The 14521-nt window shown below is 38.9% G+C and overlaps 1 protein-coding gene across 1 annotated transcript; it reads left to right on the top strand.

Annotated features, from left to right (window-relative positions):
- Window positions 1-7: 7 nt before the first annotated feature.
- LOC122572334 (dynein axonemal heavy chain 12) lies at window positions 8-14453 on the top strand. Its single transcript, XM_043737196.1, has 30 exons — window positions 8-121; window positions 183-371; window positions 450-826; window positions 970-1216; window positions 1395-1793; window positions 1892-2102; window positions 2301-2574; window positions 2663-3043; window positions 3118-3211; window positions 3282-3436; window positions 3549-3834; window positions 3904-4065; window positions 4125-4336; window positions 4415-4532; window positions 4612-4852; window positions 4910-5156; window positions 5213-8393; window positions 8479-9080; window positions 9188-9474; window positions 9562-9815; window positions 9908-10204; window positions 10262-10757; window positions 10845-11590; window positions 11665-12018; window positions 12102-12568; window positions 12671-12828; window positions 12950-13196; window positions 13281-13686; window positions 13763-14026; window positions 14103-14453. The coding sequence occupies exons 1-30, from the start codon at window positions 8-10 to the stop codon at window positions 14451-14453; spliced, it is 11817 nt and encodes a 3938-aa protein (XP_043593131.1).
- Window positions 14454-14521: the final 68 nt, after the last annotated feature.

Raw genomic sequence — 14521 nt, 5'->3', positions numbered from 1 at the left:
GTTAAAGATGTCAGACGCAGAAGAAAAGGAAAGAATAATATGCGAAGTAACTGCAACGTCTGACACCAAATTTTGCTGCAATATGGAGCAGTTGTCTAAAAATGCAATTAAACTTCGAAAGGTATATTGATCTATTTTTTCTAAAAACGAGTGAAAATGAAAAGTTGATTATCGCTTGAAAGATCAATGATGAGAGTGGAGATGCGCGGAAGGTATTGGAATTAATGGCAACGAAGTCAAAGATTCGTCATGAAAGGAAAGAAAGTAATTGTCAGGTTATTAACGAATGCCAACTGGAACAGCCTCAGAGTTTCTACTTCGCGAAGATGAAAGAGTTTGCAAATAACTTGCCCGCAAATACCCTGTTACCTGTACGTAACTTCAAAATGCATTATGTTGTTTCTAACGTATAATAAACGTAACGTATCGTTGCATGATTCAACGTTTAGGAACAGGAAGACTCCATACGAGGTTTAATATCGGCTGGGTTACGATACAAGTACGCGAATATTTTCGAGGAACAAATGCTCGAAACGAAGATACGTTATTACGAAGCGATGCACGATTTAGCTGTGAAAAGAGTAGTAGCGATCGAATGTCAAGATGCGTGTAATGTAGATTTAGAACAAATTCCTCCGTATAAACTTGCTGGGCGGACAGAATTTTATTCAAAGTATTTAAAACATCGATGCGCGATTAGAAAAAAGTATTATTTACCTCATAGATTGATGAGGAACATTGTTGCAAAAGCTCATATCTTGATGCCAGAGTGGATTTGTAATTTCGGCCGATATCGATTGGAATTTGATTATCTTGATTTCAACAGGTGATATATGTAATGATTATATAGTTTTTAAAAATTAATACCTGAACTGAACAGCGTTCTGTTCTTATCCCACACGCGTTAGCGTATATCAAATAAAACTTAACCATTGAACGTTAATAGCCTTTCATAACGGACAATCGTAGGTTCTTGGATTTGGTGGAAAACGATACGAAAAAAGGCGCGCTGATGATCAGCAGTACCTATTACAGCGACATCGTGCGATTAATTTCTCAACCCCGCTACATTTACGACGTGCCTCAACCCTCTTTGCCAGACTTTCTCAATTGCGCTAATAATTTGCTCGCGCTTCAAGTGGTCACGCGCATGATAAACACTATTGAATACTTGCTTCAAGTTTTAAAAGACAAACAATCGGTGCCTTTATTCAAGGTACAACAATTTCTTTGAATATTTCGAATTTTTATCGTTCGATCGATTGGTATCGATCGATAAATCGTTCAAAGACAACTACTGCTGCTAACTTCGTAAAGTATGATTGAAGTTCATTATTCAAATATGCAATTGACAATGAGTCGAAGAAACATTCATTGATATTTTTGTTCTGCAGTTACATTTAAAATGCGAGAACAACAAGCTATTTCTTAGTCCGACGATGCGTGAGATATGTCACGCATTTCATAGCATAGTTGATCAAATTAGTCATGTCGGTCAACAATTACCGCCACTGGATTCTTGGGTCGGTGTAAAGATTCAGTGCGAGAACATTAAAGCTGTATTACCAGAACTATATCTAGAAGAAACGCATCGACGTCTCGCAGAGATTTTACAAGATACTTTCCAACCTTTTAGTAGTTACATTGAAGAATTGTCTAACAAATTTCATGTTGTTTTCGATCCAGAAACGCACAAAAATATCGTTGCTTACGTTAAGACGGGACGCACGTTTCAAGAATGTGTATCCAAAGTTGAAGATTTTAACCAATTCATTAGAGAAATAAATGGCATGGTACATTATTATGCATGTACATAGATACACATATGACACAACATTTACTTATTTCGGAAGAAAGTAATAGGAGTTCACGAAATCTAGTTTTATTCCAGCCGGATCAGGAATATTTTTCGATCGGAATAATTCATCAAGTCGCAGCAAAAGCAGGACTTCTTTATTATACGGAAGAAGTACGTAAGCTGATTATCGAGAAGTTGGTCGAAACCCATCGAAATTACAATCTTGAAATTTGTGATACGTTCGAAATGATCAGAGAACGTGCTTTAAACATTCCTCATACTACTAAAGAATTACTCGAATTAGGTAAATTTCTTAAATAAACATTTTTAAATAAGAAGATTTTTTAAGTAAGAAATCTATTGGATTAAAAACTAAGTGATTGCGGATTTTGTCATTAGGTGGTATGGACAAAATCCGCAATCACTTAGTTGCCAACCCAATAGAAGAAAATTTGTAAATGTATCAGACAGAAAGGAATCAAGTGATATAATTTCTTTTTAGGTGAATATATGTTAATTGCTGCATCAACGTTAATGAGATCGTTAGAAGAAAAAATTACTTTATCGTTGCGCATGATGGCGTCATTAATCGGGATGACAGCATTAACCAAAGATCATATCGAATTGAATAACACCACTATTCATTGGTTAAAGCGGATAAGACCGGTATTCGAACAGAATAGCGCAGCGTATGAGCAAATTAAATTTGAATTAGAGGAGAAACTTCAGAAAAGAATCGAAGATTTAAACGCGGATGTAGAAAACATGTTTCCTAGGTAAACTCCTATGATAGGAGAATTGATACAGTTTTGAATCTCTTGTAATATATATTATAATATTGTATCGTTATTTTGCTGATTTTAGATTGAAAATTATGAACGATATGGATGACGCAAATCGAATACGGGAATATATAGAATATATGCGAAAGTTTGCGCGTGATTTAGATCGTATGGATGAGAGAACGACATGCATCAACGACGAGGAGAAACTTTTCAAATATCCTCTCTCGGAATATCCACGAATCAATGAATTGAAAGAAAATATAATGCCATATTATGAATTAATTTATCGTGGTTACCAGTGGCAAAGACATCGAGATGTTTGGTTAGATGGCCCGTTTGAGTACTTGGACTCAAACGATATCGAAAATAAGGCAACTGATTATTTTACTAATTTTAACAAAATCAGTAAACAGTACAAAACAAGAATAAAGTTGGAAATCGCAATGAATTACCCGCATAGGTAATGGATACAATATCGAACGTATTTAGTTAATAAAGATATCGAGTGTTAAGGCATCGCGATATTTTCGCTAGTTTCAAGGGATCGCCAGACGAACCAGACCCTTTCCAACAGCCGGCGCCCTTAAAACTTTGTCATCAACTTATCGAAGATATCAAGTGGTTCAAGGTGATTTTTAAGACACAATAGCCAGCTGTTTGTCAAGAATATTTTCTTACTGCCATTATTCTTAACACAGCAATATATACCGTTGCTAGCTGTTTTTCGAAATCCCGCGATCCGCCAAATCCATTGGGATGAAATGTCGGCTATAGCCGGTTTCGATCTTACTCCTGATGCCGGGACAATATTTCGAAAAATTATAAATATGAATTTAATGGAAGATTTGGAAAAGTAACAGAATTTTTATTACTTTCATGCTTTTTTCTCTAACGTATTATAAATTAGATATTTTCCACTCTGTTTTATACATCAGACAGTTGATTTAAGTCTATATTCGATCAAGGTACGAAACGATAAGTATAAGCGCAACAAAACAACTTATGCTTGAGGAATTATTAGCAAAAATGATCAGCGAATGGGATGATGTACTATTTACCATTTCTCTTTATAAAGACTCAGGAGTAAACATCTTGACGCAATTAGATGATATTTATGCTCTATTGGAGGAACATATTATAAAAACTCAAACAATGCGAGGTTCCGCGTTTGTCAAACTTATCGAGGAAGAAGTTAAAAATTTTTACTTTCTTCTACTTCGAATACAGTCAACGATCGAAGAATGGACCAAAGTACTTTCAGAAGCTTCACGGCATATTCCCTTTACGTTTATAGATATAATTTTTACATTTCTACATTAGGTTCAAGTACAATGGATGTATTTGTTACCCATCTTCTCAAGTAAAGATATCGTAGCACAGTTACCCGATGAAGAAGTACTGTTCGTTCAAGTCGACAGAATATTTCGTAGCGCAATGAGTGGTGTTGCAAAGGATCCTCGTGTACGAGAAACTGCCGGTTCCGTAAGTTTTTGAATCGTTGTAGTAATCGTAACGTTGAAGTAACGGGACTATTTACACAGGTGGGTCTTCTAGAAATCATGCAGGAGGCTAATGAATTAATGGAAAAGGTAAATGATGGAGTACTAAACTACTTAGAGAAGAAGAGACTTTTCTTCCCAAGATTTTTCTTTTTGAGTAACGACGATATGTTAGAAATACTGTCTGAAACAAAAGAACCCTTTCGAGTCCAACCCCATCTTCGAAAATTATTCGAAGGGATAAATAAGCTGCGGTAAACTATTCTCGTTGGATGTTAATGGTTAGGAACGCGATAACAATTTCGATTTTCTAACAAAGTATAACATGATAGATTTGACGAAGATATGGAAATATGTTCGATGTTTAGCGAAGATTACGAAGAGGTTAGAATGCAAGAAAAAATTTCAACCATTGCCGCAAGAGGCTGCGTAGAACGATGGCTTATTCAAGTATGCGATCACAACGTATTTACAGGAACAAAATTCGAATCGAATATACAACGATATGCAATCTGTCTCGAGGTTATAGGTCGAAGAACAAATGTCAATATCTGTAAGGCATGAAATCCTTATGAGTTACCTTGATTATGAAGTTAATAAACGGGTCATATGGGTATGTATATGGCCTGGTATGGTCGTCCTATGCGTTTCTCAAATTTACTGGAGTATGGAAGTTCAAAATAGTCTCATGACCCATATTCCTTCGACAATGGAAACACTGCATACTAAACTTAGATCTCAAATCTTAGAGATGGTTGAGTTAGTCAGAGGTACACATAGTTCGCTTAAAGCATTTGCTGTTATTAAATAAAACGTACCATCCTTAGGACAATTATCGAAACAAAATAGAACTACGTTGAATGCTCTTATTACTCTGGACGTGCATGCTATGGATGTGGTAAAATCGTTGATCGACAAGAAAATCATAAACGAAACGGATTTTGATTGGTTAGCGCAATTGCGCTACTATTGGGAAGACAATGTGTTTGTTAGAATTATATATACAGCTGTGGCTTACGCATACGAATACATTGGAAATTGTCCTCGCCTCGTTATTACTCCTCTGACAGATAGGTAAGAAAGAAGGTGTTGAATTGTCGAAACAAATTTAATGGGACTCTACTCCATAGGTGTTATCGCACTTTAATCGGTGCATACTCGTTACACTTGAACGGTGCACCGGAAGGTCCAGCTGGTACCGGTAAAACAGAAACGACGAAAGACTTAAGCAGAGCTATAGCGATACAATGCGTGGTTTTCAATTGCTCCGAAGGTCTCGATTATAAAAACATGGGAAAGTTCTTCAAAGGTCTCGCTTCGTGCGGAGCATGGTCTTGTTTCGATGAGTTTAACAGGATCGAACTAGAAGTATTATCTGTAGTTGCGCAGCAAATGCTTTCCATCACCCAGGCAGTACGAGCTAAATTGGAAACGTTTGTCTTCGAGGGCACTGAATTGAGGTTAAATCCTGCCGTTTACGTTTGCATCACAATGAACCCTGGCTACGCAGGTCGTACAGAGCTGCCAGACAATTTGAAAGTCCTATTCAGAACTGTAGCAATGATGGTACCGGATTACGCTATGATCGCTGAAATATTTCTTTACTCCTCTGGATTTAGTAGCGCTCGAGAACTCTCTACGAAAATCGTAACGACGTACAAGTTATGCTCCGAGCAACTGTCCACGCAATCTCACTACGATTATGGCATGCGAGCTGTGAAAACAGTCTTAACAGCCGCGCAAAACATTAAACTACAATTTCCAGACGAGGACGAGTCCATGCTTCTACTTAGATCCGTGATCGATGTGAATTTACCAAAGTTCTTGGCGCACGATGTTCCACTTTTCCAAGGTATCGTATCCGATCTGTTTCCTGGATTGGAACTTCCGTCTCCAAGTTATGAAGTACTTTTAAGAGCGGTTTACGAGGTTGCTGACAAATACAACTTGCAACCAGTGGATGGTTTTCTCCTAAAAATCATACAAACGTTCGAAATGATGATCGTTCGTCACGGATTTATGCTTGTTGGAGAACCATTCGGTGGGAAGACCTCGGTTCTCCATACTTTGGCCGATGCTCTAACCTTAATGCATGAACGGGGCGATGAGAACGGAGCGACGACGAGATATTATACGATTAATCCGAAGTCTATAACGTTAGGACAGCTATACGGATGTTTCGATCCGGTTTCATCCGAATGGACGGACGGTGTATGCGCTGTTATATTTCGAACGTATGCCGCCGAAGACTCGCCGGATAGAAAATGGATTATTTTCGACGGACCAGTCGATGCACTGTGGATCGAGAACCTGAATACCGTTCTCGACGACAATAAAAAGCTTTGCCTAACGTCCGGTGAAATAATACAAATGTCCAACGTGATGTCCATGATCTTCGAAGTGATGGATCTTGCACACGCATCGCCCGCCACAGTGTCCCGCTGTGGAATGATATACGTAGAGCCGCGCGTTCTTGGCTGGCAGCCATTCGTTCAATCTTGGATAAATAAACTGAATCCCGCGTGGAAGGAAGGTCAAGAGAAAAATATCCAGGAACTGTTCAATTGGTTGGTGGACCCATGTTTGGAATTTATTCGAAAATCCTGCCGCAAAATCATCAGTGCTGGTCAAATTCACGAGGTTGTATCAACGATGACTCTTTTCGAAATGTTTATGGAAGACGCGGTAGAACAGAATCCAAAAACGTACGATCAATTCATTGTGCCTTGGCTACAGGCATCTATACTAACTTCGATAGTTTGGGGAGCCGCCGGTACGTTGGATTACGCTTCCCGTGTCAAATTCAACGCGTACTATTTGACTTTCTGGAAGAACGAACAGAAGGATCACCCGCTTCCCGAATTTCTCATCGAATCCCTGATCTCTATCCCAACAGATGAATTGATTCACGATTGCTTTTACACGTACCGAGGACGAGGAGCGTGGAGACGTTTCTCTGACCTGGCAAGGCAAGAAGAGTATTCGGATACCGGAAGCATTGTCCAGTTAATGATCCCTACCATCGACACAGTAAAATATCAAAATCTATTTTTAAAGCACGTTAATCATCGTAAACGTTTTTTATTGTATGGGGAGACAGGGACCGGGAAAAGTTTCTACATCAAGGATTTGATCATGAACAAGTTAAACGAACAAGAATATCTACCAAATTTCGTTACATTTACTCCGCATATTACGGCTGCACAGACGCAGGAGCTGATCGTGTTAAAATTATACAAGAGACGCAGAAATCAATTTGGTCCTTTGTCGGGCACACACTGCATCGTATTTATCGATGATGTCAACATGCCTGCGAAAGAAACGTTCGGTGCCCAACCGCCGATCGAGCTGCTCCGGCAATTTTTCGATCATAAAATTTGGTTTGATCTAAAGCAACCGGAAATAATTTATATATACGATACAATGTTCATCTGCGCGATGGCCCCGCCAGGTGGTAGTAGGCAAGAATTATACCAAAGATTCCTGAGGCATTTCAACCTGTTTAGCATCGACAACTTCACCGAGGATACTATCATCAGAATTTTTACGAATATCGCGTTTATCGGATTGCAACGGAATGGTTTCACCACAGCAGTTATGCCGACCATCATGGAGATTGTAAACGCGACTATGAACATTTTCCAGGACGCTCAGAAAGAACTCAGACCGACCCCAGCGAAGTCCCATTATCTCTTCAACTTACGTGACTTTTCTCGGGTGATAACTGGATGCACGATGATCAGCGAGGAGTCCGTGAAATCGAAATCGGATTTCACAAAATTGTGGGTTCATGAAACTCTGAGGGTCTTTGGTGATCGTCTAATCGATACAAACGACCGACAATGGTTGTTTTTAAAGATCAAGGAAGTAGTTGGAAGTAATCTCAGAGAGTCGTTCGAGATGGTGTTTGATTATTTACCAAAATTTAACGACCAGTTAACGGAACAAAGTCTACGGAGTCTCGTATTTGGTACTTTCATGGATATAGATACGATTCCGAGCGATCGTCGTTACGAAGAAGTAAAATCGATAGAGGAGTATTCGGAAGTAGCAATTTCTTGTCTCGAGGAATATAATCTTACACACAGGCACAAGATGGATATCGTTTTGTTTCGTTACGCTTTGGAACATCTCGCAAAAGTCTGCCGCATATTGGTAATTCCTTGCGGAAGCTTACTAATGGTTGGCGTAGGTGGATCCGGTAGACAATCGTTAACAAGATTAGCTTCCAATATGACCGGTCTCGGTATTTTCCAGCCAGAGATAGGTAGCGCATATGGCATACAAGAATGGCGGGACGATATAAAAAAGGTACGTTCCTTAATCGAAATGGGATAATTAAATGGAATCCTGACAATAACTTAATAAACGCAAGTGTTATATTTGCATCGTTTAGGTGCTCATGAATTCCGGCGGCGCAGGCAAGGACTTCGTGTTCTTACTCACCGAAGGGCAAATTAAAAGTGAAATTTTCCTGAACGACATCGACAGTTTGTTAAATTCAGGCGAGGTGCCAAATCTATTTACTATCGAGGAAAGACAGGAAATTATTGAAATGGCACGGTTACCAGCTCAGGGTGGTGATCGAAATTTAGACATATCGGTACTCTCGATCCTAGCCTTCTTCGTGAATCGTTGCAAAGAGAAGTTACACATAATGCTATGCTTCAGTCCCATCGGGGACACCTTCAGAATTAGACTCCGACTTTATCCGAGTCTCGTGAATTGTTGCACGATAGATTGGTTCGATGTATGGCCAGAGGATGCTCTCGAACAGGTAGCACTACGCAGCACCACTGCAATCGATATCGATGAACAAGTGAAGATCAACGCAGTGATCGCGTGTAAATTTTTTCACGTTTGCGCCAAAGATATTAGCACTCGGTTTTACAATGCCACAGGCAGGCAAACTTACATCACAACGGCCGGATTTCTGGATCTCATACGAACTTATGCAGAACTGATGAAAGAGAAACAAGAAGCACTTATTCTCGCGAGGTACGCGTTCGGAATAAATATTCAGCGAAACTGAAAAAGAATGCAAATTTAAGATTACCCACTCTTTCTTTCTCTTATATTTGATACTTTCTTCTTGCGTATCGCAGAGATAGATATATCAGCGGATTGGATAAATTAGAATACGCGGCCGAACAAATTGGTCGAATGAGAGTAACGCTTTCGGAATTACGGCCTCAACTTGAAGCGTCTGCCAAGGAGACGGCCGATACTATGAAGAGAATTGAAACCGAAAATATCAGCGTGGAAAAGGCAAGGATCATGGTAAAGAGAGACGAAGATATAGCGAATGTACAGGCCGAAATAGCGAGAAATTTGAAGACAGAATGCGAGGCGGATTTAGCGCAGGCTTTGCCAGCTCTAGAAGATGCAATAGGTACATAGGTATACATATTCATAAGCACCTTGCGCGCGGTTAGGCTTTTCATAAATTTTATTCACTTTACATTTTACACGATTGTAGCCGCTCTAAACACTCTAAAGCCAGCAGACATAACGGTTGTAAGGACAATGAGAAGTCCTCCAGCCGGGGTAAAACTCGTAATGGCTGCGGTATGCGTGATGTTAAGCATACCCCCTCTCAGAGTTGAAGATCCAGCTACCGGTAAAAAAGTACTCGATTACTGGACTCCAAGCAAACGTTTATTAGGTGACATGAGATTTTTGGAAACTTTACGGCAGTACGATAAAGATAACATTCCACCGCATATAATGCAGGTCATATTGTCAGTTACTGTTTATTCTCCACAGCAGCTTGTTTGCGTAAATATGATAGGCTTAACACATAAAAAGAATCTTGGTAAATATAGGAAATCAAAACGACGTACATGACCGATAAGAACTTCGAACCGAAAATTGTAGCTAGAGCATCCTCGGCTGCCGAAGGTCTCTGCAAATGGGTGAGAGCGATGGTTTTATACGACGAAGTGATCAAAGTAGTTGGACCGAAAAAGGCGAAGTTGGAAGGCGCGCAACGAGATTTCGAAAATACTATTAAATTTTTGAACGAGAGACGTGAAATGCTGGCCGAATTGACCGAAAGATTAGAACTTCTTAACGAACGTTTAAATGTAACTCTCGCCAAGAAGATCGAGTTGGAGAACGAGGTAACAGAGGCATAAACGGGTCGTATATTATGCTAAATGCTAATTGCAATTCCATAGGTGTCAAACTGCAGAAATAAGTTGATTCGTGCCGAAAAATTAATTAGCGGCTTGGGAGGAGAAAAAAATCGTTGGATGACTGCAGCAGCAAATTTACAAAGTTCTTACGATACTTTGCCAGGAGATATTTTAATTTCCTGTGGCATGATAGCGTATCTAGGACCGTTCACGTCTAACTACCGTATCGAAAACTTGGAAAAGTGGATAGACTATGTTAACAGCTTGAATATCCCATGCTCGAAAAGTTACGATTTCGTTGAAGTACTCGGCACTGAGATAAAGATCAATTCTTGGAATATATTTGGGCTACCTCGAGACTCGTTCTCCACCGAGAACGCCATTATCATGGATAATTCGAAGAGGTGGAGCTTGTTCGTTGATCCTCAGAGTCAAGCGAATAAATGGATTCGTAACATGGAGAAGCAAAATGAACTTGAAATCATCAAGATAACGGATAAGGATTACATGAACATCATAGAACAAGCACTAGAGTATGGTAATATATGTACATATGTACATGTATTATTTGAAAAATATATTGCCACAATTTATTCTTACTGTTACTTTACGTACCTGCGTTTAGGAAAACCAGTATTAATAGAGAACGTTCTTGAAGACTTGCCACCACCTCTTGATCCGATATTAACAAAGGCGATATATAAAATGGGTGCCTTGTGGTATATCACGCTTGGTGAAAAGTCAATTGAATACAGTTTGAGGTTTAGACTGTATATTACGACGAAACTACGCAATCCGCATTATCTACCAGAAATTTTCAACAAAGTAACCGTGATCAATTTCGCGTTAACGATTGGTGCTTTAGAAGATCAGTTGTTAGGTATTGTGGTTGCAAAGGAGAGGCCCGATTTGCAGGAAAAGCGAGAATATTTAATCGTTCAAAGTGCCGCGAATAGACAAGCTTTGCAACAAGTGGAGGATAATATTTTGAGAACTTTATCGGCGTCAGGAGCTAGCATATTGGAGGACGAGGAAGCCATAGAAATTTTGGACTCGTCCAAAATTCTCTCTATCGATATATTTAAGAAGCAAGCTGCCGCGAAGAAAACGGAGGCGCAAATCGAAGAATTCCGACAAAATTATAAGCCCATCGCAAGACATAGTTCCGCTCTCTACTATACGATCACCGATCTACCCAACATCGATCCTATGTATCAATATTCTTTGACTTGGTTTATCAACTTATACATCAATTCCATCGATACTGCGAACAAAAGTAAAATTCTCGAAAGAAGACTCGCGTTTCTACGAGAAACTTTTACTTATAATTTGTACCAAAATGTCTGTAGATCTCTATTTGAAAAGGACAAGGTAAACTTTCATACTATATTTTCTTACGATATAATTGAATTGAAAATTTTGATATGTGTCATCTCCCCGATCAGATTTTGTATTCGTTTGTCTTATATACGACAATTTTAATATCGGAGAACACGATCACGAGAGAAGAAATGACATTCTTTCTATCTGGAGGCGTCGCATTGGCTGCGATACCTGACAATCCGGCGTCTAACTGGCTTCCACCTAAATCTTGGGGAGAAATTTGCAGAGTTCATATATTACCTAGCTTCGCCGATTTTCAATCAAACTTTATTCGCAATTTAAACAGATGGAAGCAGTATTACGATTTATCGAATCCGGAAAACTCACCAATACCGGACCCATGGGAGAAGAATTTAACGCCTTTTCAGAAATTGATCGTCACAAGAATGATCAGAACAGACAAAGTGATGATCATGGTAAAATACACAGACCATTATCCTGCCCTTCGTTCTTTTATTTATCCTCTTATACTTAATGCGAAAACACTAAAACGTTTTAGATACAACGATTCGTTGAAGCTGGGATTGGTTTGAAGTTTGTATTACCGCCACCCTTTGACATCTCCAAATCGTTCGCAGAATCAAATTCTCTGATACCATTGATCTTTATTTTATCTCCGGGCTCGGATCCAATGGAAGCGCTTACGATATTCGCAGAGAACATGAACTTCCATGAAAGATTTCGTTCGATTTCCCTCGGTCAAGGTCAAGGGCCGATCGCTCAGAAGCTGATTAAACAAGGCCAAAACGATGGCGAGTGGGTGTGCCTACAAAATTGTCACTTAGCTGCCTCTTGGATGCCTATGTTGGAAGATATCTGCGAACACCTCGATCCTTCGAATACACACAGCAACTTTCGTTTATGGCTTACCAGCTATCCTGCCACTCACTTTCCAATTACAATCCTACAAAATGGTGTTAAAATGACAAACGAACCTCCAACTGGATTGCAGAACAATATTATGAGGTGAATCTAACAAATTATTTAAACATAATCTACTAACTATCTATGTTTCAAGCGTCTACAAATGAAACGAATGAATAAACGAATGCTCAATTCAACCACTAGGTCCTACAAAGCAGAAGCTATCAAAACCATGGATTTATTTGATACGGAACCCAATAAAAAGAGAGCGTACTCGAAGTTGCTATATGCTTTATGCTTCTTTCATGCTGTAATACAGGAAAGACGAAATTACGGCGCTCAGGGTTGGAACATAAAATACGGTCCGTCAAACGCCTTTTTCTTTTTTTTACTTTAACTTTTTCCTTCATGTTTTTAAACTCAATAGTATCATACCTAAATGCTTGCAATGAGAAATATTGTATAAGATAATTACATGCACAGGTTTCAACGAATCGGACCTTCAAATATCAGCCCAACAACTTCATCTATACATAAATGACTACGAAGATGTTCCTTTTAAAGCTATTATATATCTAACCGGTGAATGTAATTACGGTGGTCGAGTCACAGATGATAGAGATCGACGATGCCTAAACACGATATTACAAGATTTTTATAATCGGAACGTAATTACGGACCCAAATTATGCCTTCGCGGATATCGGATCTGAATACACTTTACCAAAAAAGTATTTCTATTTTCTTTGCTCAGGCTTTTATCGTCGTAGTGTAAAAAGAGAGAAAGATTAACGTGCTGTTTTACATGCACGTAGGCACGAATACGAAGATTATATAAAACAAATTCAAGGAATTCCTTTAAATCCACCGCCAGAAGTACTTGGATTGCATATGAACGCAGGGATTACGCGGGATCTTGAATTGTCGAATGAATTCTTTGAGTCCATGATGTTAGTTCAAGGAACAGTGACGATAGGCGATACTACTAAGCAAGACGAAATGTTATTGAACATAAAAGATGATATTTATAACAGAATGCCTGAATTGTTTGATATCGAAGAAGCGCAAAAACAATATCCTATTGTGTACATGGAATCCATGAATACTGTTTTGATACAAGAATTGATAAGGTATAACATTCTTTTACATGAGATTCGGGGATCTCTCGATATGCTAGAAAAGGCGGTAAAAGGATTAATAGTGATGACTCCTGCGTTAGAGGTATTGCGGAATCCAATGGCATTATACAACGATAATATATATTTGGCGATAAATAAAATATGAAATATAATTATAGATTCTAGCTAGTCATATGTTAAGCGCAAGAATTCCACCGTCTTGGGTACAAGCATGTGCTTATCCAACTTTGAAACCATTGCCAAACTTTATCAACGATTTTCTTGACCGGTTAAGCTTCTTTCAAAAATGGTTAATACAGGATAAACCGAAAACATTTTGGATATCCGGATTCTCGTTTGTACATGCTTTCCTTACGGCAACGACGCAAAACTTCGCGAGAAAATACAAGATACCCATCGATAGAATTGATTTTGATTTCGAGGTTTTACGATAGTTACAAACGTATCTTTTATCACGGTGAGGAGGATGTTAAATACTTCCATCGTCATTTGTTCTAGGAACTTCCTACGTATGAATTGCATACATCCCCAATTGATGGCGTTTACGTTTACGGAATGTATTTGGCCGGCGCAAGATGGGATATACAAAGCATGCTACTCGCTGAAAGTTATCCAAAAGTTCTTTGGGAGCCTATGCCAATCATTTGGATGAAACCAAAAGTAGTGGATTCCATTCACGTAGGAGAGCGATACGAATGTCCTCTTTACATAACTTCCGCGCGTTTTGGTGTTCTTAAGACGACCGGACATTCAACTAATTACGTGTTATCGATCCTCTTAAATACCAACTATCCTGTTAGTCATTGGATTAAAAGAGGACTGGCTCTTCTTTGTCAACTTGACAATTAAACAATCTCTCATAGTGATCTTTATCACTAAACTTGTATTTTTTAGCTAGTTAATTACAAGATTGCGAA

This window comes from Bombus pyrosoma, linkage group LG11, assembly GCF_014825855.1.
Source record: "Bombus pyrosoma isolate SC7728 linkage group LG11, ASM1482585v1, whole genome shotgun sequence".
Taxonomy (NCBI): domain Eukaryota; kingdom Metazoa; phylum Arthropoda; class Insecta; order Hymenoptera; family Apidae; genus Bombus; species Bombus pyrosoma.
This window is presented reverse-complemented; position numbering and strand designations above follow the sequence as displayed.